Source organism: Plectropomus leopardus, chromosome 4 (assembly GCF_026936395.1).
Source record: "Plectropomus leopardus strain MGB_pleo_1.0 chromosome 4, ASM2693639v1, whole genome shotgun sequence".
Taxonomy (NCBI): domain Eukaryota; kingdom Metazoa; phylum Chordata; class Actinopteri; order Perciformes; family Serranidae; genus Plectropomus; species Plectropomus leopardus.
In genome coordinates this window covers 38,758,383-38,783,057 of record NC_142179.1, presented here as the reverse complement: position 1 = coordinate 38,783,057, position 24,675 = coordinate 38,758,383, and the positions used below count along the sequence as shown (strand labels likewise).

The 24,675-nt window shown below is 39.8% G+C and overlaps 1 protein-coding gene across 2 annotated transcripts in view; it reads right to left on the bottom strand.

Moving 5' to 3' along the window:
• The window catches only part of cacna1ba (calcium voltage-gated channel subunit alpha1 Ba), a 230,573-nt gene that overhangs the window by 5,236 nt on the left and 200,662 nt on the right, over positions 1-24,675 (bottom strand). Inside the window, exons 40-49 of one of the 2 annotated variants that reach the window (XM_088077242.1) lie at positions 24,050-24,177; positions 23,719-23,815; positions 18,404-18,509; positions 16,728-16,835; positions 15,641-15,756; positions 13,964-14,145; positions 10,077-10,212; positions 8,371-8,490; positions 3,553-3,591; positions 1,315-1,558 (exon numbers count right to left, since the gene is read on the bottom strand). In XM_088077242.1, the coding sequence (XP_087933368.1) occupies positions 1,315-1,558; positions 3,553-3,591; positions 8,371-8,490; positions 10,077-10,212; positions 13,964-14,145; positions 15,641-15,756; positions 16,728-16,835; positions 18,404-18,509; positions 23,719-23,815; positions 24,050-24,177 (1,276 nt within the window). Of the gene's footprint in view, positions 1-1,314; positions 1,559-3,552; positions 3,592-8,370; positions 8,491-10,076; positions 10,213-13,963; positions 14,146-15,640; positions 15,757-16,727; positions 16,836-18,403; positions 18,510-22,679; positions 22,777-23,718; positions 23,816-24,049; positions 24,178-24,675 lie in introns of both variants that reach the window. The other variant, XM_088077241.1, reaches the window with a different exon arrangement.

The window sequence follows — 24,675 nt, the reverse complement described above, 5'->3', positions numbered from 1 at the left end:
CCAAGTTTTACTAAATCCCGAGATGCTATAGCATGGCCTCAAGATACATTTTGTACCCTTGTTTTGGTCTATTCATTCCTTCATTTAGGTTAATTTGTGTACTCAAGATAAGAGCAACGTAATATAATGTTATACATAGGTTAAAAGTTGCATCTGCCAAGTCATATCTGCCTTTTATTAATAATAATCCCAAAAATTGATAACACATCCCAAAGCTAAAGAAATATTTTAAGTATCTCTATCTATACACACTCCATGCAATAGCATATCAAATGCTTGTTTTAGTTAAACATGACCTCTTTTTATTCATTTTTGGTACCTCCCGCACTATACACTACTGTGACATTTTAGTATGTCTTCTGTGGAAAAAGCCTGTAGGTAAGAGTTCAGCAGATGAAGTTGTTTAACCCTGATGTGTTAGAGGTTCCTGAAGTTGTACTATATTATCTGTACATGTATTAACATTTTAATGATGTAGATAAAAGTGATGATTTGAGAACAGATGTATTAACTTTTATAACAGCTGACTTTTAAGTAAGAATCACTTACTTTAAAAAAGTTGAATACAAGCAAACATGTTGTTAAAGAGCTGAGCATTTCGATATTTGAATAGTTTCTGTAGCTGGAAGTATGCTGAGGAGCTGAATCAGCTTTACAATGATATATAATAACAATAGGGTTTCAACTCCATAGATGTTTAAGGTAGTGCTTATTTTGACTCCTTTATATTCAGTTGGGTAGTTTCATCTACAGCAATGCATCATGGTCTATAATAATCCTGTCTTCATCTTCACCTTCATCTCAAGTCATCATATGTTTGTAGTGTGGCTGTCCTGTGAGAACCACAGATCTCACGAAAGTCAGAAAAAAGCTGTTTACAGCTTTGTAAAGATACATTTTCCTGCTGATCTCACAGGGTTTAAGAGTTCATTCAAAATTAAGAGAATGTGTAATTTTATGTTTGATTTAAACATAATTATTTTCTATATTGGTACATAAGATCTTACAATATACTGTGCAGGCACCATAGGACAATAATGGTAAAACAATGATTGTCCCATGATTGTCATGTTTCAAAGTACATGCATGAATGCTACAAACAAACTGGCACTAAAGAAATTTTGCCTCCTGAGGTGGAAGCAAATCCTGGCCTAGCCCATGGAATGATAACGTCATCAAACACATTTAGTCACTGACACTCACTCAAGTCACATCCAGCTAGGACACGGTGCTGGTCCCAGTTCCTAAAACTGTGCACTAGAGACTGTGTGTGTGTGTGTGTGTGTGTGTGTGTGTGTGACAATGCTGACTGACCAGCAGAGCTGTGTGGCTGTCCACCCAGAGGTGTGTCCAAAGACCTCTGCCTCTTGTCTCTGTCTCTGTCTTTATCTCTGTCCCTGTCTCTGCGATGGTGGCAGCGGTGGTGGTGGTGGTGATGGTGGTGGGGTCGGTCCTGGCTGGGTTTCTCCAGGGTGTAGTCCCTCAAGTTGACCTCCTGGGGCCGGTTTGGGGCCGCAGTCGAGGCTGAGCGCTTCATAGGGCTGGCATCAGGGACAGACTGAGGGAGAGAGACAGAAAGGTTCACTGAGAGTCATCTCTCACTCAAGCTTATCATCCAGCAGCTCCAGCTTCATCCATCCATCCATCCATCCATCCAGCCATCCATCTGATGTATCTTTCCCATCACTCCCAGTCACCTCTCTCACCTGTTTCCACTCTCCCCTCATCAGCCCCGCAGTGTTTCACTCATTTCCACTCATTCTCTATTATTCTCTATCTAACTTGATCTGCTTGTGCTTTTTCGTGTTGCCTATACCTGACCTGCTCACCTGTCATGCTCCTCCTGAATTTGTTAGTTTAGACTGCCATCGTGTTGGCTCCCTGTAAGCCTGCCCCCAATGTCTGCTGGGAGTCAGTTTTCCTTTATCCCCTCACTATACCTGCTTGTTGCCTGATTTCCCTGTTTGTGACAACTGAGTAACCAAACCTGGACACAGCAGACAGTCACCTGGCCTGCCTGCCATATTCTTGCCATCAGTTTGGAGTGACCAAGGACATTTTTCTTAATAGACCCCTTTGCCAGCAGTCATTTTGGCTTTTAACTGTAGGAAAAGCACAGGCTTGCAAATGCAAGTGATATTTTCAAAATGTTGATAAAACACAATGTCGAGATGACTGCGTTTCCACTGAATGATGCACTGCGACTTCTCCTTTGGTGATAACATTCAATGAAGCATGGTGATGGATGTTCAAAACATTAGCAGCTTTATTTCTATTGCAGACACCGCACTAGCCATCATTATTTCCAATCCAAGGCCATGTAGGCGTGTTATGGAGTGATGATGAAAAGGCAAGACCCTCATACCTAGGAGTGGCCACGTATGAAGGATTTCTGGGAGCTGATAGTCCACGATTTCAAAGAGGAATTGTGGATTCAAAACTTTCGGATCATCCGCTCAACTTTTAAAGAATAGCACCTGTTGTAGCGCCCGTTGCATCATGCCCAAGGGAGCCAGTTCCTACCGACAAGCACGTAGCCATAGCATCATGTGACCTTGTTGTTTTGCCAAATATGGCTTTGTTGAATTGCCTGAAATCCCACCTCATGCAAGCGTAAAACATTTTTTGCAATAAATGACAAATTTTTCAATTTCAGAAATTGACATGTTTCCATTAGGCATATTTTAATTTCAGTTTGCACAATTGGAGGGTTAATGGAAACCTGCCTACTGTCATCTGGAAGCGGGACCTTAAGTTTGTCCAAGCGTTGTCTTTCTTCCTTAGTTGTGCAAACATTGACACACTCCATTAAGTAGGATCTAACTGCTTCTACTCAGGGGCTGGTATGTTCACACATTCAAATATGAAAATTTTATTTACCATATAATGTGTCTAAAACAACTGACCAAAGAAAAAGCATAAGACCAGAAATTAAATGATGTGTGTATTTTTAGAAATAATGACTGTCAGGCCACATGGTACAGCAAAAGGATGAATAGCTTTAGTCTGCAGCGTGGGAACAGGACCACATTCTCATTGTCTGTTGAAGAGTAAAGAATCAGGTGTTCCGTCCAAAACAGTGGGAGCTGATTCCTTAAAGGAGAGCTAAGACAGACTCCCTGTAGACAATAACTTAGAATCTCAAGTCATGCGTGTCTATTAGACTCATGGAGAGAAAGTGGGCAAATGACTGATGACTGGCTTTTTGGAAAATGTAGACTAATATCTTTTTGAAGAGGGTTTTAAATGTAATTCTTTAGAAGTACTGTAGATGACCGAACTCTGAGGGAAAGGAGACGGAGGAGATGTCAAAGTTTGAGGTTTTAAAATGCTGCACAGGGGAGCTTTAAGTTGTCCACAGTGACACTGCATCTGGTAAGATATTAAACCATGCAAGACCATGTGATCATCTAACATTACCATCTCACATTACAATGACAATGTATTTGTATGACAGTAATGGCATACATATACCTTACTGAACCAGATAAATCTGCACAATTTCAAACCACAAACCAGTGTATGACATGTTGTGTGACAGTGTGTACATACAGCTAGATGGGTCCCTGGAGAGTGGCGTGAGTGGCTCCGCTGTTAACCAGTAGAGAAATAAAGACCAGACAAACGGAAAGAAAAAGGAGAGCAGAAAAAGAGGTAAGGAATATTAACCATGATCAGCAGCAAAAAAAGTCAGATTTTCATATGCTACACATAGCTGCTTAACCCTTTAACACCTAGATCGACAGCAGTTTCTTGTGCTGTATTTAGATGCCTTTTACCAGCATTTATACCTCTGAAACCTGAGAAAATTGGTTTGATTTCTTTCAAAAACACGGGCAAAAACATAATGAAAAATTTGGTAAGAAATACATAAAACAGCAAAAAAAATTAATAAAAGGTGACTTCTGATGGTTTATGAGATATTATCAAAAAACGAGAGAAAGAATGTCCAGAAAACTACATTTATATTTCTCTTACTTCTGATATAGAAAAAAAGTACTTTTAGTACTTTATTGAGATAATCTTCTTTTTCTTTTTTTAAATTTTCTTTTACTTTTTTTCTTATTTTAACAAAATTTTCCTGTAACTTTTTCGTAATTTCTTGCTATTTTTTTGGGCCATTTCTTGCTAAGTTGCTTGTCATCTTTTTTCCCTGTTTTTGAAAGAAACAAAGTGGATTTGCTCAGGTTTCAAAGGGTTAAGTATAAAGTCATAAATAAAAAAAATGTTAATTTCAGAAGTTTAGTATTTAAAATTACTTCTTTCATTTAAAGTCTTTTTTTAATACTTTAGTTTGTGTGATGTTTATTGTGTGATGGGTGGTTCTTGATCAATGGGCCCCCTGGCAACACAGATCTAGAGACCCAGAGCATTACCTCTCTTGTGGGGAAGGAACCAGAGCTAGTTAGGGACGTTGAGCAGTACCAACTATACACATACTGCAGCTGGGCTCATGTCTACATATCTGGGTCTGGAACCAAACTTTTAGTGGTGATTTGCAGCAAGAGAACACCCACAGCCAGTCAGTGAACAGAGTACTGTGGATCCTGGGACACAGTGTTAAAAACAAGGTCTTCCCGCTTGAAACACATGAACACGCCTCCTGGCAGCAGAGAAATGTCATTATGACAGCAGACTGCACTTCTGTGCTGCTCAGAGTATTTTCAGCATTACATCTTTAAGACAGTGATAGATGGCTTATCAGCATGTTCACACTGCAAAGACATTCACAGATGCTCACCACTTGCTCTCACTGGTGTGTCAGGGCCTGAATATGTGCTCAGAAACAACTTCACCGCTTTCACCATGATGTACCTCCAGATTATTGTAAATCCATATTTAGAGAAAGGGGATGTGGCAGTATGCTGATTGCAAATTTCAGGCCCTCTCTTGTGAATGTAGAATGATTCCGATTTATTAACACGCACAGTGGTAAGAACAAAATTGGTAAAGGTAATTTTGTGTGCGCACTACTTTTATGCGCGGCAACAACATTTCTAGGCACACATTAGTGATTGAGACCCAGTGTTCAAAGGGTGATTCATGTTACTGGTTACAGAACACTGTAAGCGAAGGATTGCTTATCAACTTTGTGGCCATATTATCAGACTGACTGCATGTCTACAGCACTCAGGTGAAGAGAAGAGCACAGCTGACAAGTGATCAACACCTGGTGGGGAGTTGGATCTGATGGAAGGGAGACAGCTGGACAGACCTATCTCCAAGGTCTTTAGCTCTACTTCCTGAGGATTTTGTCAGGCATCCCAGGGAGGTTAAGGACATGAATTCATGTATCATTTGATCTTTGGATATTCAGTTGAAATCTAAAATTGGAAAATTAAAAAACTGTTTATTATTTTGTTATTTCGTTTATGAATCCCCCAGCGCCCACCATTTCGCTGGCCACCAGTTCGCTGTGAAAGTCCTCGCTGGGTTAGCAGGTTAACTCTGGCTGAATGCAGCCCATGTCCCAGTTTTTAAAATTTCCTAGTTTTGATCAATGCAAAAAATCTGTATGTGTATGTATGAAAAGCAAACCAGTATTTGTTTTTCGGTATCTGATTAAAAAACAAACAATGAAATTAAAAATGGTGTTTTCATTTCCTGATTTTAGATTTCAAATTGAATATCAAAAGAACTAATGACACATGGACTGACATGGAATCTGAGTGAACAATTTGGGAATCACACTACTCAATCTTCCTGGGAAAACTTAACTTTTGTACACTACAATAATCATGCTTTGCTGTAATATTTTTGCACATTTTCATCATATGACAAGAAGACAAAATGATGCACTGCAGGAGGAAGACATTTATCTGCACAGCTCTCACTCCCTCTGCTCCTGTCAGCACATCCTGCAGTCTGCTTCTTACTGTGATATCTTGAGGAACGTTATCTGGAGAGGGGCCTAAAAGAACATATCCTGTAAATGATGATGGGGTTCTGCACACACTGAACTATACTGTCATGAAAGTGCAGAATTAGGATTACGTCCCACATCAGCTGAGCTGACTTTGCTTTGTGGGCATCTTCACTGTGAACAGAGCAAGAAGCCAGACTGACAGACTCACTGAGGTTCCCATGTCAGCACAGTTCAAACAAAGACCTTAAAGTGGAGAACAGGTCAGAACAGATGTCACCTCCTGATCCCAGCAAAGCTTAGCTCAAATCGTACAGAAGTAAAGCAATCTCCAAGAAGTGAAAGATAGAGTGCTGTGACTGAGGCTGCAGCCCCACAGCTCAGACCGTACAGCGCCGTGCCCATCATACTCCAGTAAGAGGACATTTCCTAAAGGCCAGCATGAAATGAATTGACTTAAGGATTTCCTGCCCTCTGTTCAAAAGGTGAGAAAAATAAGACATCAAGTCAATAAGGTGGCCTTCTGTCCGCCCTCGCTCCTTCCATCCTTTCATTAAGCCTCCTCACCAGATTCACTACTCTCTGCAGTAACCCAATTACCCTCTTCCTCTCCCACTGAATCTTGGGCTCAAAGCCATTTGGAGCTATTATCATTTTTTTGGTTGGCAGCATGAGAAAAATAACACTGGAGAAATAGCTGGCAGCCTGCCAGGATCTAATCAGATGATTTCTTCTCTGCAGCAGGATCAACAACAGCTGAAAGGAAAGCACCTTAACCTATAAATCAATCTGCATCACTCAGTAAATTGGGAGATTATTATATGTCTGAGGATCTAGTGAAAGATTTGTTGAGAGGTTTTCAGCCTTAACTGGATAAATACTTAGGTCCAGCTCCTACATATTTTTGTTCCAGTAGTGTGTTTTTTTCTCAGTAATGTAGACACAGCAACTGTGGCTGCTGTTCCAGCACAGACAGCATCATCAAAGCATGTAAACATGTTGTCATAGAAACCCAAAATACAATTATGAACCTGAAAAATGAACACAGTAGGTCTCCTTCAACATCTTTCACATCACTGAAAAAGATCTGTAGACTATGTACCTTTCAGCATTCATGCTGACTTCACAGACATGCAAGTTACCCATGATGCCACAACAATGCATTGCACCACAGCAATACACCCCACCATACCATCACAGCTGCCGGTTTTGAACTTTGAGCTGGTAACAATCTGGATGGTCCTTTTCCTCTTTAGCCCAGAGGACACAACGTCCATGAGTCCAAACAACAATCTGAAATGTGGACTCTTCAGACCACAGCACACTTTTCCAGTCAGTCTTGGATGAGCACAGAGGAATCAGCTGTGTTTCTGGATGTTGTTGATATTTGACAGTGGTTCTCAACTTTCTTTGGGCCAAAAACTGATGAACCATCCTTGCTTGTGAACAATTGAGCCTTTCAAGGATTCCCCTTTTATAACCAGACATGATGCTGTCATTTATAACGAGTTAACCTGCGTACCTGCAGAATGTCTCAGGCAGGTGATTTTTGTGCATTCCACAGCTTTCCACGGTCTTTGGTTGCTTCTGTTGCAACTTTTTTGTAACATGTTGCAGCCATCAAATTCAAAGTAAGTGTATATTTACAAAACATGTTCACATGTTGGTGAGGTCACAGTGACCTTGATCTTTGAGCACCAATTTCTAATCAGTTCACTGTTGAGTCCAAGTGGACGTTTGTGCCAAATTTGAAGAAATTTCCTTATGGTGTTTTTGAGATATAGCATTCGTGACAATATACACATGGGACTGTTATCAACACTTACAATATTTGCATGTAACATCACATGCTATCATAAATTGCATTTATTAATATCACTATTGTAATATGATATGTTGTTGTTACCATTATTGCTGTGCATCTCTCTCTCACCTCCTCCTTTTTCTCTCTCTCTCTTTCTCTTTCCTTTATGTCATTACTGTAATTTAATTGTAATTTACAACATCTATTGCACATCTGTCCATCCTGGAAGTGGGATCCCACTTCAGTTGCTCTTCCTAAGGTTTCTACCATTTTTCCCCCCGTTACAGGGTTTTTTTGGGGAGTTCTTCCTTTGACGATATGATAGTCTAAGGACAGAGGGATGTTGCATACTGTAAAGCCCTCTGAGGCAAACCGTGATTTGCGATAATGTGCTTTATAAATAAAATCGAAATTGAAATTGAAATTGAATGGGATGAACAGGCACACAGATGGATAACGCCCACCCTCAAAAAAGTATCCAGCCATAGCTGTTGCTGGCATAGAGCCATGAACATGCACAGTTAAAGGGAAAGAAAAATGTTACCAATGGAATGTAGAATAAGAGGTTCTTATTTTTGTTTACTAAAAGTGACATAATATTGAATGATAACTAAATGTGACTAAAACTAAAAAACATTTTCCTCAAATGACTCAAACTAAAACCAAATGAAAATGAACCCAGATGACAGGGATGAGGACATACCTGCAGCTCAGCATTGAGTCGAGGCATGGAAGCAGCTTTGCCCTGGTACTCCAGACCTGAGCCAGGGGCTGAGACTGCACTGCTGGCGCTGGTCTCCATTTTCCTCATTTCCACTGACTCCTGGACACACACACACACACACACACACACACACACACACACACACACACACACACACACAAGCATCAGTGGATGAGTGATGGTGGTGGACTAATTGCTTTTTTATTTCTCTTTTACACCTTAAGCAACAGAATTCTCCAGCAGATGTTAAGCAACTTCAACCCCATAATGACGCTGAACTACACTCAGAGACTCCCAAAAACACACAGCAATGTTACTTTCATATTCACATGACCTCAGCTCACCCTGCAAACACCATATATAAGATACTTTTTCAAATGAAGGCCAGTATTCAAATAATGTTCACATATTTGCCGCAGTAAAACTCAGAGCAGCAGAGTGTTGAGCGTTGCCATTTCTCCACACTCATATTCTGGCTTGGCTTGACTCGACCAGCAGCCCAGCACGCCGGGGATTTGTGTTTCCATTTCAACAGGGCTACCTGCTTGCAGGGATGTCTTTAATCCTTTGCAACCTGAGCAAATTGGTTTCATTTCTTTCCAAAACAGAACTTAAGAAGACAAGGCCAAAAAATGATCAGAAAAGTTACAAAAAATGTACCTGAAAATAAGTGCCAAAAAAATTAAAAAACAAACAAGATAATGACCTTTAACATGTATGCACTTATTTTATTGAAAAATAGTTTTAGATATAAAATTATTCTGAATATGAATATAGTTTTCTGGAGATTTTTCCTTTTTTGGATAATTTTATTGAATTTTTAATATAATCTAAATTTAAATTTAGTTTAATTTATTTAATTTAAACTAATTTTTAGTTTCTCGTATTCCAGTTTAACCGGTAAGCTTTTGAGGGGAGAAATAGATGACACTGTGAAAGAATCTTGGTTCATATTTGCTCAGTTTTACTGTTTGATCTGTCTTTTAAGCCTCCATTTTCCTGAACAGGATGCAATATGGTGCTCTCTTCCTGTTCACAAACTCTCACCATTACAGCAAAACAGGGCACTAAAATACATTTCTGAAAACATTTTAGGGGATAAATAGGAAATACAGAAACAGTATCTTGATTTATATTAGATCAGCATTGCCTAGTTTTACTGTTTGATAGTTTGAGAGACAGAGGGAGAGAGAGGCAGATGTGTTGTCTCTTGAATGCTTTTTGAGTATGTGGTGGCGGCAACAAGGTTGGTGACTAGTGGGAAAATAGGAAATTAATTCAAGCAACAGCCTCAAGAGCCAGCAGAACTCTGGTGTTTCGGTGGGAGGGTGGGGAGTGGGGGAGTATGCAGACACTGGTTAGAAGGAGGGAAGTTTGTTCATTTACACAAACTACACACATTGTTCTAATAGAAAGCTGGATGAAAATCTGCAAAGTATCTCTTTAACTCTTTACCTGGAACACTCACTGGCAAGGTTTGTTCATTTTAAATTTGTAGTTTTACTTAGTAGATGTTAACGATAACACTTTATTTCATTACATTTTCAAACAGTATTCTAACTTCTGTAGAACTTTCACCATTTAGCCAGTCAGAATGAGCAGAGACACTTGACATATATTATATATAAACAGCTGCACAGTTTCTCATACACAGCCAGTGTTGGAAATGTATCGGTCTACAGTACCTGAATGACTGCTGCGTCCGGAGTGTCCTCTGATGGGCCCCTGGACATGGTCCTCTTAGTTTTAGCTCGTTGTGCTTCCTTGGGTTTCTCCATCACCCAGGAAGAGGATGCCTTGATGTTGTGGTCATGTCCTGACCTGTGGGATGGAAGAAGTCACAGCTCAGAACACTGCTACTACTACAACTACTACTACTACTACTACTACTACTACAACTAATAATAATAATAATAACAATCACAAACAAACACCACCGTGTTACATATTACATTACATAATCAATCTGCTCAGGTACAGTGGTGGACAAAGAACACAACTCTATTACTTGAGTCAAATGATCAGCACTCCTGATCAAATATCACTTAATTACAAATGAAAGTTGCTAAGTCAAATTACTTGAGTAAATACATTGCAGTAGTTACTTTTAAAAACTTAAGTATCAAAAGTAGTTAAAAATCTTAATGCATTGATGTAATTTGTAACAATACATTTACAGAACCTATGAGACTAAAACAACCCACTGACTGCACTAAGTGAAAAGCTTGATGAATGTTGACGGTGAATTCTAGTAGTCTGGTTTGTGTAAAAAGAGCAAACATTTAAAATAACATGGATCATTCTTCATTTCAAAGTATGTCCATGTGTGATGTGATAGGGAGTCTTTACCTCCAGCTGCTGCTGTATCCGTTACTAACACTGCATAACCAACGCCGCCTGCGGATGACCTCTCCTCTCTACCTGTCTTTGCTGATGAGCTGCCCAATCTGAGCTATGCATGCGTGAGGTAGAGGTAGTATTTGGTTACTGTCCACCACTGAACCCAGCACACCAAGGACTTCATCACGAACCAATATTCTTTCCAGTTGTTATCTAATATTGTTGATGGCTTTCATGGTAATGTTTATTAATGGTTTGGCAACTGGTACCTATGTTCCATGATGTATAATTGTTGTGTTTAAAAAAAAAATATAATTATTATTATTAATGGCTATGGGCCAAAAAGAAATGAAATATGGTGTACCCCAGGGATCTGTGCTATGCCCTTTGTTACTTCCTATTGACATAAATGATCATACTGCAGCATCTAACATCAAATTACCAATGCAGATGATACCTTCTTGTCTCAAATAGAGACTTGTTAAATCTCATTAGAAAACTAAATCATTTTCAAAATTGTCCATTTGTCTTTGAAGTGAGTTTTAAGAATATAGATTTACCTTACAGTTTTAGATATTAGATATTAATTCAGAATTCCAAAATACCCAGCTAGGAAGGCATCTTTTTGAAAGAAAATGGACATAAAATGGAAAAATTTAATACAAAGAGAGACTTAAGGCCCTGGCATACCAAGCTGACAGTCAGCTGTCAGTCAATGTTGTAAAAACAAACTTGTTTTATACGGTCAGATAGTTTCTCTTTAGCCACTGAGCTCTTAAGCACGTGCTGTTGGTCTTAGTCTTTGCAGTGTGTTCATGTACAACTTTCTGGCCAAGACACAGGTGAAGTGAGGCAGCATACTAGTTCTCTGATGTGGTTTTGGTGTGTCCTGGCCTTTAGAAATGCACTGCTGTCAAAACACTCTATATGGAAAAATATGATCACCCTTAGAGAGTGTTGTTCACACAGTATTTCTCAGACACAGTTTCCCTGGATTTTCTTCTCCTTTAATTACATGTTCTACATGTAGTTATTGTGAAAATTTTGAACACAAATATTTAAAATGTATTGGTGATTTGATCACCTCTTTGATCATCTATACATTTTTATGTATCATTTGCATGTGGATAAGCCTCATTGCTGCCTCACCCTTACACATACTGTGTGATTAGTATTTAAGAGTGAAACACAAAAAACAAAAACTGAAAACCCAGTCTAAGGGCCAGATTTCCTGCAGTTTTTACACCAGTTTATCAGGCCTTAACATAGGTGATATATTAATCAAAGAGATGCCATTGGCTAGAGCAAAAGTTTGCGTTATTTGTGTGAGGTTTTTCAGGGTGCAGCCCTCTCCTCATGATCTGTGCGTAAGGGATGGTTGAGACGTGTATACGGAAGCTAATTATGGATTTTGCTGGATTTACTGAGGTCACACAATTTGTGACGGTGACTTTTGCAGAGAACAATTTCCCACCTCTGAAAACCAGGTGTAAACAATGCAGATGGGATTTACTAGAACCACAAGCGGGGCTGTGGTAGGAACAGGAATCCATTATAAAACTGCAACGATCAGCCAAAACATTCAAACCACTGACAGATGAAGTGAATGACATTGATCATCTCATTACAATACAATGTTCTGCTGGAAAACTTTTGGTTCTGGCATTCAAATGTGGATGCCACTTAACGAGCTCCACCCACCCAAACACTGCACCCTGCAACACAGCAAAAACTGTTCAGGAAAGACCCCAGGAATGTGACAAAGGGCTCAAAGTGTCAACCTGGCTTTAAAATTCCCCAGATTCCAATCTGATAGAGTACCCCACCTCACAACCCTCAGGACTTAAAGGATCCCCCCCCAACACCTTGGTTATGGACAGCACAGGGTGACCAACAGAGATCCTGTGTGGATGCCTCCACAGGTTGATCCAAGGAGGCCCCCTTGTGGTTTGGGGGTACCTTTGAGGTAGCAGCAAGTCCCACAAATTTGGAGGTCAGGTCGATGCTTTTAGCTTTTTGTCATGTTCCTTGGGTCATTCCTCAGTGGTTTTTATGGTGTGGCGTGTTGCTCTTTCTTGCTGGTGGGCCACTGCCATCAGGGAATGATGTTACATTGAGGGGGGTACTTGGTCTGCAACAGTGTTTGGGTAGGTGGGGCATGTTATGTGACATTCACATGAATGCCAGGACACAAGGTTTTCCAGCAGAACTTTGCATTGTAACAAGATGATCGATGTCAATCAGTTCACCTCTCAGAGGTTTAAATGTTTTGGTTGATTTGTATATATAATGACTCTATGTACATCTGATTGTTACATTTAAGTGAGAGTTTGGCTGCACTTACCTCAGTATCAACATCCATCTTAACACCCTCTGTATCTGCTCCCCCTCAGCTGCTGCCCAACAGTTTTTCTTTTGTCATCAAGATCACGACATAATGATTTCTTTTCTCAGTTTGGTGATCTACTGAACTGCTCCCACTGGATCCCTATATTCAGGAATCTTTTTCTTTGACAAACAGTGAAAAACTAAAAAAAAATAATCTCTTTATGTAAAAAAATAAAAAAGAAACAGGAAAAAATCAAATTCTCTAGAATCTGCAAATGTTGGCATTTTTGATAGGAAATTTAATGAAAATATTAATTAGTAATCAAAATAGCTGCCAAATAATTTTCTGTCAATCAACTAATCAATACTCAACTATTTGTTTCAGACCTAACTCATATATTCATAAAAGTGTTTAGTCTTTTCTTGTTTGTTTGTTGTTGTTTTTTATAATAATGAGATTATCATGAGATTATTCTTTATTCTTTGTGCCTTTTTTTCTCCACTGTTTGTAAAAGAAGGCTTCTGAACATTCCAATATGGTATCTTGGAAATACGAGATAGACTTTCTTAGCTGATTTCTGTCATCAGACAGACTGAACATCAAATCATTTGATCAAGAATATAAATCTAAACAGATTAAAGTTGTGACAAAAAATCATCATTGATTCATCTTATTTCATCTCTGGAAAGTGACATTGCTGTTGACTTTTTCGAATGCATTTTCTGGCGCTTTTAGCACGACATGCCGAGTGCCATCTATTCCATTTTACAGGACAGAAGACAGACATCCCAACCGCTGATATCTTCAACACTCCACAGCTCACACCAAAACCATGTGGAATGATGAACAGCACTAGGGGTGAACTGTCCCTTTAACACTGAGCTTCTGAAGCATTGAACTTACAGTGTGCCTCCATTGTTGAGGGAGTTGGAGCTCGGTCTGGTCGGTAGCTGGGACCTGGCATGGGATTTGGGCTGGGGCTGAAGCATGCTGGGAGGCTCCACACTGTTAAACATCATAGGCAGATCTTTCTCCTGCATGTGAGTCAGAGGCAGCAATGGCTTAAACAGAGCCCCGACCTTGCACTGTGGAGAAGAGACGGATGGCAACATGCTGAAGACATTCAGAGGCAGCAGGCAGAATATTGTTGTGCTCAGCTCAGACGACGGGGGGTTCAGGGCCACCCACATGTGGAGATGGGCCAAAATATTCTTTTCTTGCAGTCATGCCTGTATGTAGTATGTGTGTCTATCTGTGTGGGTGGTTGTGTTTGTAGAAACAAACATGCACCTGTATTGTAGTGCAAGGGTGCCAGCAGCCAAATGCAGCTTCAACTTTGGCTGTTGCTGCTAAGTGTGCCTTTAACCTTTTGAAACCCTGAGCAGATGGGTTTGATTTCTTTCAAAAACATGGAAAGAGGGCAATGAGCACTATAGGATAAAATGACCAAAAAATCATCAAAAAATGAAAACAACAAAATAAAAACAAGGAGAAAAAAAAGTAAAAATAAAAAGCTGAATTGTGAAACAAATATTATACAGTTTTGATTTAACTTTCCTTCTCTTTTTCAAAATTGTATTTATCTTTCTTTATGTGTTTGTTTATTTATTTATTTATCTACTTTCCTGGTTTCTTTTATGTTAGGAGGCAAGAGTGGGATGGAGATATTTGATCTGTTGTTGAGTGAGTTTGGTTAAATACATTCACTGTTGCATCGGTTGTGTTGGACTGCTAAAAGACATCTGTGTTTTTTTTTTTTGTTTTAAGATAAAAACCTTAAGAAATGAAGTGTCCAAAATAACAAAAATATATGTATAAATAAAATACAAAAACAAACAAACAAGGAAGTGATCTGAAAAAATGCAAAAAAGTACTTTAAAAAAAATAAAAATGATAATAATGAAAATAATGTAAATCATTTTTAATTATCAATTAAGATCATTATAAATATATATATATATATATATATATATATATATATATATATATTATTTTTATTTTTTTATTTTTTTTTTCTCCTAGCTTTTTTAAAGGGATTTTTTCTTTTTTAAACCTGTTAATTTCTTGTGATTTCTGGAACACTTCTTGCTAAATTGCTCATTGCCCCATTTCCTGTGTTTTCAAAAGAAAGCAGGTCAATGCACTCACGGTTCAAAGGTGTAAATACTTGTGAAAGGCATTTGAATGCAGCACAAGAAAAGTGATGTAGATCCATTTTTCAAAGGGTTAATGCCCGCTGCTTTAGCAGGTTACCAATCACTAGGTGCTTTCAGAAAGAAAACAGTAACTTAGCAAAGCAGCTGATACATTTTGTATCCACCAGTGAATGTCTGCTGGATACAAAAGCATCTTGTTTGCATGTGTTTATGCATGCAGGCATTCAGTAAAAGTGTTTATCAGTGTGTGCAAGCATAACATATGTGGGCACATGCATACAGGTTTGCACTAGTTCATCTACTAGTGTGTGTGCTCTTTAGTGCATTTGTGTGTGTGTGTGTGTGTGTGTGTGTGTGTGTGTGTGTGTGTGTGTATGTGTGTGTGTGTGTGTGTGGCCAGGCACTTGTGGTGTGGATGTTGTACCTGGGACCCAGACACGCTCTGCTGCTGCTGCTGCTGCAGCCTCCTCGCTCGATTCTGCTTATAGTAATCGAAGATCATCAGGGCCGCATACACCTTCCCTACTGTCAGTTCATTGGCTGAGGAGGTGGGGAGAGGAGACATGAAGTGAGGAGAGGAGAGGAGAGGAGAGGTGAGGAGAGGAGAGGAGAGGAGAAGAGAGGGGAGGAGGAGATTCTGCTGACTCATTTATCCATCCACATACCATCTCCATTTACCTGCTTAACAGTTTTATTTAGAGAAAATGAAATTCTAACAAGTTGTTTCATTAAATCACAGTAAGTCATGAAAACATATATTCAAGATAATCAAATCAGTATTAGGACAGAACTGGAAAGAAATGCTTTTGTGTAGTTTGGTGATGCACACGTCTTACCAAAAGATGGAAGCAAAAGAAAAGCTTTTAACTGTTGGTCTGGCATATTAACAATATTAGCAATACTGCTTGAGATAATGTACAGTGTCAGTTAAAATATTTCATAGACTTCACCTATCAAATAATAAGCTGTGTAAAATGTATCCAAATTTTAATCCGTTGTGGGCAGTCACCAGCCTCACTAGCCCGAATGTTCTGGCACTGCCCAAGAATCACAATGTATTGGCAAAACATTTTTCAGACCTGCTGGGCACATGTGGATCCCAATCCACTGCCTGCACTACATGGAATGAAAGCTTCTGATCTTGTGTGAACCAGCTCTCAACATAACATGATTTGTGACTCTACTTGGACGCAGATCGTGAAGGATGTTTGGCACCATCTACATTTAAGAAAGATTCAGTTCTCACTCAGAGGGTGTAAGGGAAAATTCCAACAGATCTGGCAACCTTTCATCGACGGCTTTAAGAATAATGCACCAACCTCCTGCCCTCAACCAGCCTAGTTTAAATAGATTTCACAAAAGCATGGCTGACCTTTCCGACAGCCTTTTAACCCCCCCCCCACCCTCTTTGACACGGTGCATCTCCCACTTGATTGTGACCTCAACATTTGTGACAAGGAGACTGTTTAACACCACAGAGTTCAAAATGTCTCTGACTTTGAAATGCTCACGTTTATGTGGCGTCACCAACAGATCCATGGTCTTCTGAGAGAGGCTGGGCCACACTGTTGACAGCTCTTTCTTTAACTCAGCGTCAGATAGTCGCTGTGCCACCATGCCTGGAAAACAGAGAGAGAGAGAGACGTTAATCTCTTTTATTAAAACACATCGATCAGCCACCGTTCAAGTGTTTTCAAGTCAACTAGAATTACCACATTGTGGTTGTTTGCCTCCGCTATCCAGTCAAGTTACAGTTATAGTTTACATTCATCTCTGTCCACACTCATATGCAGCCATGACAGCTGACAAACAAGGATGGTGCTGCAGAAAGTGTCATATTCCAACTAACTATTCTATTATATTCTAACTATGGATGCGCCACAAACATCTTCCTCCTGGCAACATGGTAGATTACTTATGCTATTTCAGTATCAGACCAAAGTTCTCCGCTTCTGTTTGTGAGTTATGATGTTTAGTAATGGCCTGGAAATTGTTTTTGCAGAACGTTATGATGAGATCTAAAATCACTTCATCATTTCATCCTATTAGACATTGTGTGTGTGTGTGTGTGTGTGTGTGTGTGTGTGTGTGTCTGTGTCCTTTAAACTTTATGCTGCCTCCTGATCCACAGCCCTCCCCCTGCACACACAAAAACACATCTAAAGCCTGTGAAAGTTAAATGGCTCTGCAATGCTTTTAGAAAACAACCCAAACCCTGAATACAAGCTGTTACATTTTTTTTATTAATATTGCTTTACAAAAATACTGTATAAAATATTAGACCTCTGTGTAATCTTTTTGGCCTTGTCACTGTCTTTGTGAATTTCTCTGTCTCTTTAAGAGAGTACCAGAGTTGCTTCAGTGCAGCCTGAGTTAGCTGAATGATCTCTGTTCCACTGAGTGTTTTGTTTTTTGTTGTCTGTACATGTTTTGTGCATGTTTGGGTTTTCAAGAAATATAGGTTTGCTTTTGCTGCCCAGTAAACAGTAAAGAAAACACAATATTATTATTCTTTTGGTCTAAAATGAGAGGAGAAGCATTCGCCAGATTTCAGCATCCCTTCATTGGCCTAACGTTTGTTCAGGAATACAAATTCATTCAAATGAATCACTTGTAGGATGTTAAAAACACTGGCTACAAGCCTGGTCTGCTAAACCTTTATATACAAAGGCACACACAGGCACTCAAACTCTCACTCAGTGTTTCCATGCAGTTACGAGGAGCTAGGGTTACAGCTCCATCAGGCCATATCACTGGACCCCTGTCCCAGTATACACACAGCAAGGAAGATTCCATTTATTTTTGTATGTCTGACTCCACCAAGGTAGGTGGTTGAATTTATCAAGGTGTGTTAGTCTGATTTTGAGAGATTTGATTTTGTCTGATTTTAGTTTGACTAACATGTTCACATGTATTTTAATTATTTAAGTTGGACTAACACAATAATTCCACTTTTTCTAACACCATGTAAACATACTGATTGCTTTTCCTGTGTTTTCTTTTAAATACCAGCTAAAATCAGAAACTCAACATGACTGTGGTGAATCTATAAGTTATGGTCTTGTGTTTTCTTATCTCAAACTAATGTTAGAGGGAGGCATGGTTAACATTATTCATATACTGCTGTCTTTTCTTGAAATGGAAACTCAGACTTCTGTTCTAACGATGTGTGGTGTGTTTGTCTGACCTGAGGCCAGTTTGATCTCCAGAGCTGTGCGAATCAGGGCCATCAGGGTGGAGGTGAAATGGACGCTGTTGTCGTCAGCGATGGGCATGTTCATTTTGACGAGGCGCTAAGGGGAGGAGATGAGTGGTGACAGAGAGACTTTAGATAACTGAGTGAGAGCAAATGGCCCCGTCAGAACACACAGTTCACCCAGAGAAACCAATCTGTGTGCTGCTGGGATCCAACACACTCCATTCATTCACTGTCTCAGCACAAAGTACCTTAAACATGCTTTAATCATTTTAGTTGAATACATGCAAGTTTGGCCGTATTGATCAAATGTTGGTTAGAGTAAGTTCAGCACACAAAAAGCCTTCTCTACAAGTACATACAGAGGAGACAAACTAGACATTCACATTCACTGCTATTAGCTACAGTATGCACTACGCTGCAAGTCAAAGTGCACTGGTGCAAGACTGACATTGACCGAAAAAAAGGTGAGAGTAGGCATGTAACGCATAACCATGAAGGTGCCTCGACAGTGGTAGGAGCTCGACTCTGTGGTTGCCATCCTAGCAATCATCAACTGTGAGTTGAAGGCCTTGAGTATGCTCTACATGTACAGTGGCGGCTAGCAATAAAGAGTGTCCGTTCCACCAAGCTTGGGCAGCCTTAGCAGGAAGACTTAGTTCATATGGGACCAATGGCACCACTAGATGCATACAGAATGCTGTGGGATTGTTGCTGTAAGAGTTGAGCTCCCCTGAACACAAAAAGCATTCACCTACATGTGCTATCAGTGGCAGTGAAGAAAGGAAGAAAGACCAGAGTCAGAATGAGACAGGGATAGAGAGCCAAGGGGCAAATACACACACACACACACACACACACACACACACACACACACACACACACACACACACACACACACACACACACCACACCAATTTGCACATGGTCACACATTCATCTGCACATGTACATACACGCATACAACACAGGCTGCATTGATAGCTAGAAATTTCAAAAGTCAGCAGCTGCTTACACAGATGGCTTGAATGACATCTTGTGATTTACTAAGAGAAAACTCAACCAAATATTTTTTACAGCCTAATAGAACAGTGGTAGATAAGCTACTCTGTATCCATGTGGACTTCATTCAGCCCCATTCACACCTGGTATTAGCATGCAATCAGCAACTGTAATTGCTATCTGACAATAACACTGGATCACAGACCTTTTCATTTACACCTGTTATAGTCATAATCTCCATTCTGCTTATATGTTTCCTTATGGCATTAGAAGTGCCTCAACAGTATCATATTTTACAGTTAAGTTGAAGACATTTCTTATTAGCGATGCATTCCAATAGTCTGGTTTGACTATTTTAACTATTATTTTATTTTATTGGTTTTAAGATAGGTGTGTTACTACTTTACTGGTTTATTGGTTTATTTATCGTTGTTATTGTTTTATGTATTATCCTCTTTTAATAATCTACTTTTATTTTGTTCAGTTCTGAATCACATATTTGTATCTTTTATGGGCTTATTACTCATCTTAATTATGATTTTAGAAGTTTTTATTTTTACTTTTTAAATTTTAACAGATATGATTAGCTTTTATGGTCAGTTGATGGCTTGTTTTGACCCTGCAACTAGTATCTTTGTGCAGCACATTGTGCTTCAACCTGGAATGAAATGTGCTATATAAATCAAGTTTTGCTTGCTTGCTACACTGTGAGTCGGTCTCATCATGCAGTATTAGGTAGGCGGAGCTGGTGGCCTTGTCAACAACATTGTGGATCTAAAAAAAATGTGCAAGGCAAGGGTCATGTGAGAGACGGGGCCGGCTCAAGGCATGAAATCCCAGCCAGAACACTGCAACACAATGAGCATGTTTTTTTAATTTAACATTTAGGTCCAACAAATGTGAGGCAGTCTCACAGAGTATGAGCTTGAATTCATTTTCAAGGCAGTCTGATGGTCATACTCTTTGGTCCCTAAAAGAGGAAGCCCAGAATTTTTGTTTTTGTTGTTGTTTGTTTGTTTTTGGCATTTGCCAAACAGTGAGCTTTAGTTGGAATGAATCATGTACTCAAACCAAACATCCATGACAGGCATTTACTGCAGAAAGCTATTCATCACCTGTGGGGATCAATGAAGTCTTGCCTAACTTACCTTGATGAGGTAAATGGTACTCATACTGTAAGAAACTAATCAGAGCCAGTGGAGAAGCTTGCTTACACTGCTGCAAGCTGAACTGCCTCTGTCAGTCATGTGACCATAGCTGTAACCTGTAAGAGCTTACAGGTTACAGCTGTCTCTCCTGAGATGCTGCTGCTGAATAACTTCGACTTGTTTTTCATTTCCCGAGGAAGAAATAGTCTGTAGCTTTTTGATGGGAACCTTGAAATTGCAGGAAAAGGTGTAGTTAGGGGACCTTTCAATTTGTTGAACAAATTGTGCTCTGAAAGCCTCTGGAAATCTGGCTTGAAATAATGAGAATGCACTTATTTTATCTAAATTTAGTGTCTCATTAAGTATGTAGAAAAATCTAAATGAATGTAAATATTCCCAACTAGGAGAAAACTGTGTTGAAAACAGCTCATTTTTAGGATAACAGCATTTCTGCAGACTGTGTGGGCGTGGCAGATCACCTTTTGATTGACACCTCCTGGGATCCCACCTTTGTCAGCTGTCTCTTGTCTCTACGACAGCCATGGAGCAAAGCAGACTCTGTGTGGTACAGCTCTATCTGTTCCAGTACTCTGGCTGCCTTCCTAAATCCAATCTGACGCTTTGTGCTAAAATCAGAGAGCTGCTGTGCGAAGTCATGGAGTGTTCTGTTTCTCCATGAATTAACAAACAGTTATGTTTATTACACATTCACTCTGTTTGGCACTTTGCTGTTCCCTCTGCCCAGACAGACTGCCCAGAGTTGCTCTGACATTTCCAGAGTACACTGCTCTGGATAACTAAACGATTCATTCCAACAGCACTCTCACTTTACCGATGGTCTAGTTTGTGCCAGAGTGCACTCCGGCACTCAGAGTGAGTTTTTCCAAAGGCACCCTCTGAACTTTCAGAATCAGTAGATTCTCAAAATAAGACATTTCACTGTGTCACTGAATGTTAGGTTTACAAAATGCTTTGTTATTGATATTACTTCATGTTAAATTAGTATCAACTGACAGATGACTTTGAATTTTTGGTCGGCTTTGTCCATATTAGGTGATATGGATTAGGGATAATCACGCCCAAATCAACCCAGCTTCAGGTAAGTGTGAAAAAACTAAAATGACAATATTTCAAATTTGGATTGAGGCTAATGTCTGATCATTTTTGATTCTTTTCATTATGCATGTAAGACCCTGAATTACATATTAAGAAAGTTTGTGGCAATTTGGGTGATTTAGGTTCCCAGAGGGTGTGGTTTGCCTGATTCACAGAAAATATTGAGACAGGGATCACAAGTTACTATCAGGTGGAAATGAGACTGATTTCTCATTGATTTCAACTAAAATTTCAAAAATAAATAAATACTGAAAAAAAATCACATTGACATTTTTGCCATTGCTGTGCAGGACTAACCTTCACACACACACACACACACACACACACACACACACACACAGACCCCAACATTTTCAACAGAGAGACTGAAATGAGATGAGAAAAAGAATGAGAGGGAACCAGCAGCAAAGACAGAACCAGAGAGAAGCACACATACAAAGTATTACTCCCAAATAAGCAAGACAGGCCAAACATACACACACCCACCTGCATGTACACACACGCACACACACGCACGCACGCACGCATGCACATACAAACACACACACACACACACACACACACACACACACACACACACACACACACATACACTGCTCCACAAAATAAAAACCCAGCTAGGGCTTACCATTCAAAGTAGACAATAATAATAATAACAATAATAATAATAATAATAATAACAATAATAATAATAATAATAATAATATGACATAAGGAAGCAAATGTCTTCCATCAACATAATAAATGTTATTTAAAATAACTACAAGTCTTCGTAGGGAAGCTCTGTGTTCGTATGATTAGTGGTGGGTGTTAGCCCACACAGAGAAACAGTAAAGACAGTAAAGATGAGGGAGGGGCTTACACCAAAATATCAGAGTGCTAGCAAAACAAAGTGAAGGAACGAGGGAGAACTGCAGAACACACACATTGGCTTGCATTGACGCCAATGGGAGAAAGATTGTTGAGCACAGGGAAGAAGATGGAGGAAGAGGAGGGTCTACCTTGTGGGCGACTCTTGGCGGACATTTCTTTCCCAAACCTAAGGGTGGGGACATGTGGAGCAGCATCTGATACATATCGAGGTACTTGATACGGCCACTTCACAGGGGAGGAAATCAAAAATAAACAAAACGCAAACAGAGAAGGATGGGGAGTTAGAGAAGGAGGAACAGAGGGAAGAAAGCAACAAAACCAGAGAATAATGGAAAGGAAAAACAGAAATCTGTTGTTAATAGATTTCCCAGAGTGAGATGTAAGGTGGATGTCATCCTCGGCCACGCAGTCGGGGCACAGGGATGCATCGTTGTGGAGCTCAGGATCCCTGACAGGAAACATGAGATGGTAAAGAGTGAGTTTGGTGGGAGAGGGGAGAGAAGAAGGGTGGATGGGTTGACCCAACACACAGAATGCTGATGGGTGGGAAGAGAAATGACAGCACTGTAACTGGGATGTCAGCCTCAGCATGCTGGCAAACATCCCACTGGTACTTCAACCAGGGTCCACAGAGACAAAGATTTCAATGCCAGCCGAAGCTTTGGTTAGCATAGCCTGGCTCTCCTCTGATAGACATCTGCATGAAAAAATCATATCACATTCTTCATAATCATCGGTTTCAGATCTTTTAAAGATCTGAATGTCAAGTAATTTTTTATTGATGTAGCTCAATATCACAAATCTCAAATTTGTCTTTACAATCTGTACAGCATTTGACCATGTCTCTCCTTAGACACTCAAAGGAGGTGATCAGATATCTTTCAAGACTTTTGATGGTGTCAGCTGTCAGAAATGTGAGGTCAATTATGTCAGCTGAGCAAACATTACAGACAGGAGGGAGTATGGATGGCAGGCGGCCTGCTGGACAGTGCCGTGGCTTTGAAAGCTTTGTTTCCACTCCGGCATCATCAATCAAAGCCAGTCAGTTTGGAGGGTGTGTGCTAGTGTAAAGGCGATTTCATTGGTGCACAGCCATTCAGTTAAAATTCTTTTGGCATAGAGGTACACAAAGCACCCTAGTGACAGAAATGTCTGGTATTTGCAAACCTTGTATGCTACCCTATTAGGGCAGTTCTTCCCTAAGCCAAGGGGGGGTGAGATAACGCGTAACAAATTGTACATATCCTTATAGGAAATCCGTCCACTGTGAAAAAGAACAAGCACATAAATAAACAAAAGTTCAAGACAGCTTGAAATAAAACAATAATCATCAGTGGGCTCACTGCATATAACAACCAATAGGAACAAGGCCTGTGCTTAAGGCCTCATTTAGTCACCTTATTCACAAACGGGGAAGAGAGAAGTAAAGTTAGGGTGTCTGTTCCCCCCACTTTGCTGTATGCTACTGTGTGGAGCCCAGAGGGAGGTGTGCACATACCATGCAGCTGGGTCGTACTCAGCCCAAACCCGGATGAACTCATCGAGGTGATGAGGTCCCAGGATGGAGGAGTCTCTGGTCAGGTACTCAAAGTTATCCATGATGACAGCCACAAACAGATTCAGCATCTGGAACACACACATTACACTGTGCTGCTGACCAGTGGCAACTGTCTTGCAGTGCTGGCCTTTGAGGGTTCAGAGAGCAGCAGGATCCACAGATAAAGAATTATACCTGAGCATTTTAGCTGTGCTCTGTCCAAGTATTTAGCTATTAGCTCATTTGCACAGAGCCTAGGAAATATATGCCTGTAAGTATAGCACACATGTTGTTAGATGTTAAGCATGTAAAGTAAAATAGATCTTTTGTTAAGTCAATACTATTGCAACCATGGTTGTTGTTGATGCATCTCAAAGCAAATCTTTTGTTTCAACTTTGGTGAATTCCAAGTCTTGACGCTGACTGGCAACCATCTTTAGATAAAGTTGCAATTATGATGCATTTTTCTCTCAGTGCATTAACTGTAATTAGCATTGTGGGTTAGCATCAAGTTTTATATAAAATCGATTCAGGAATCACAACCAAAAAAATCAATTTAAAAAATCAATTCAGGAATCCTAGACACA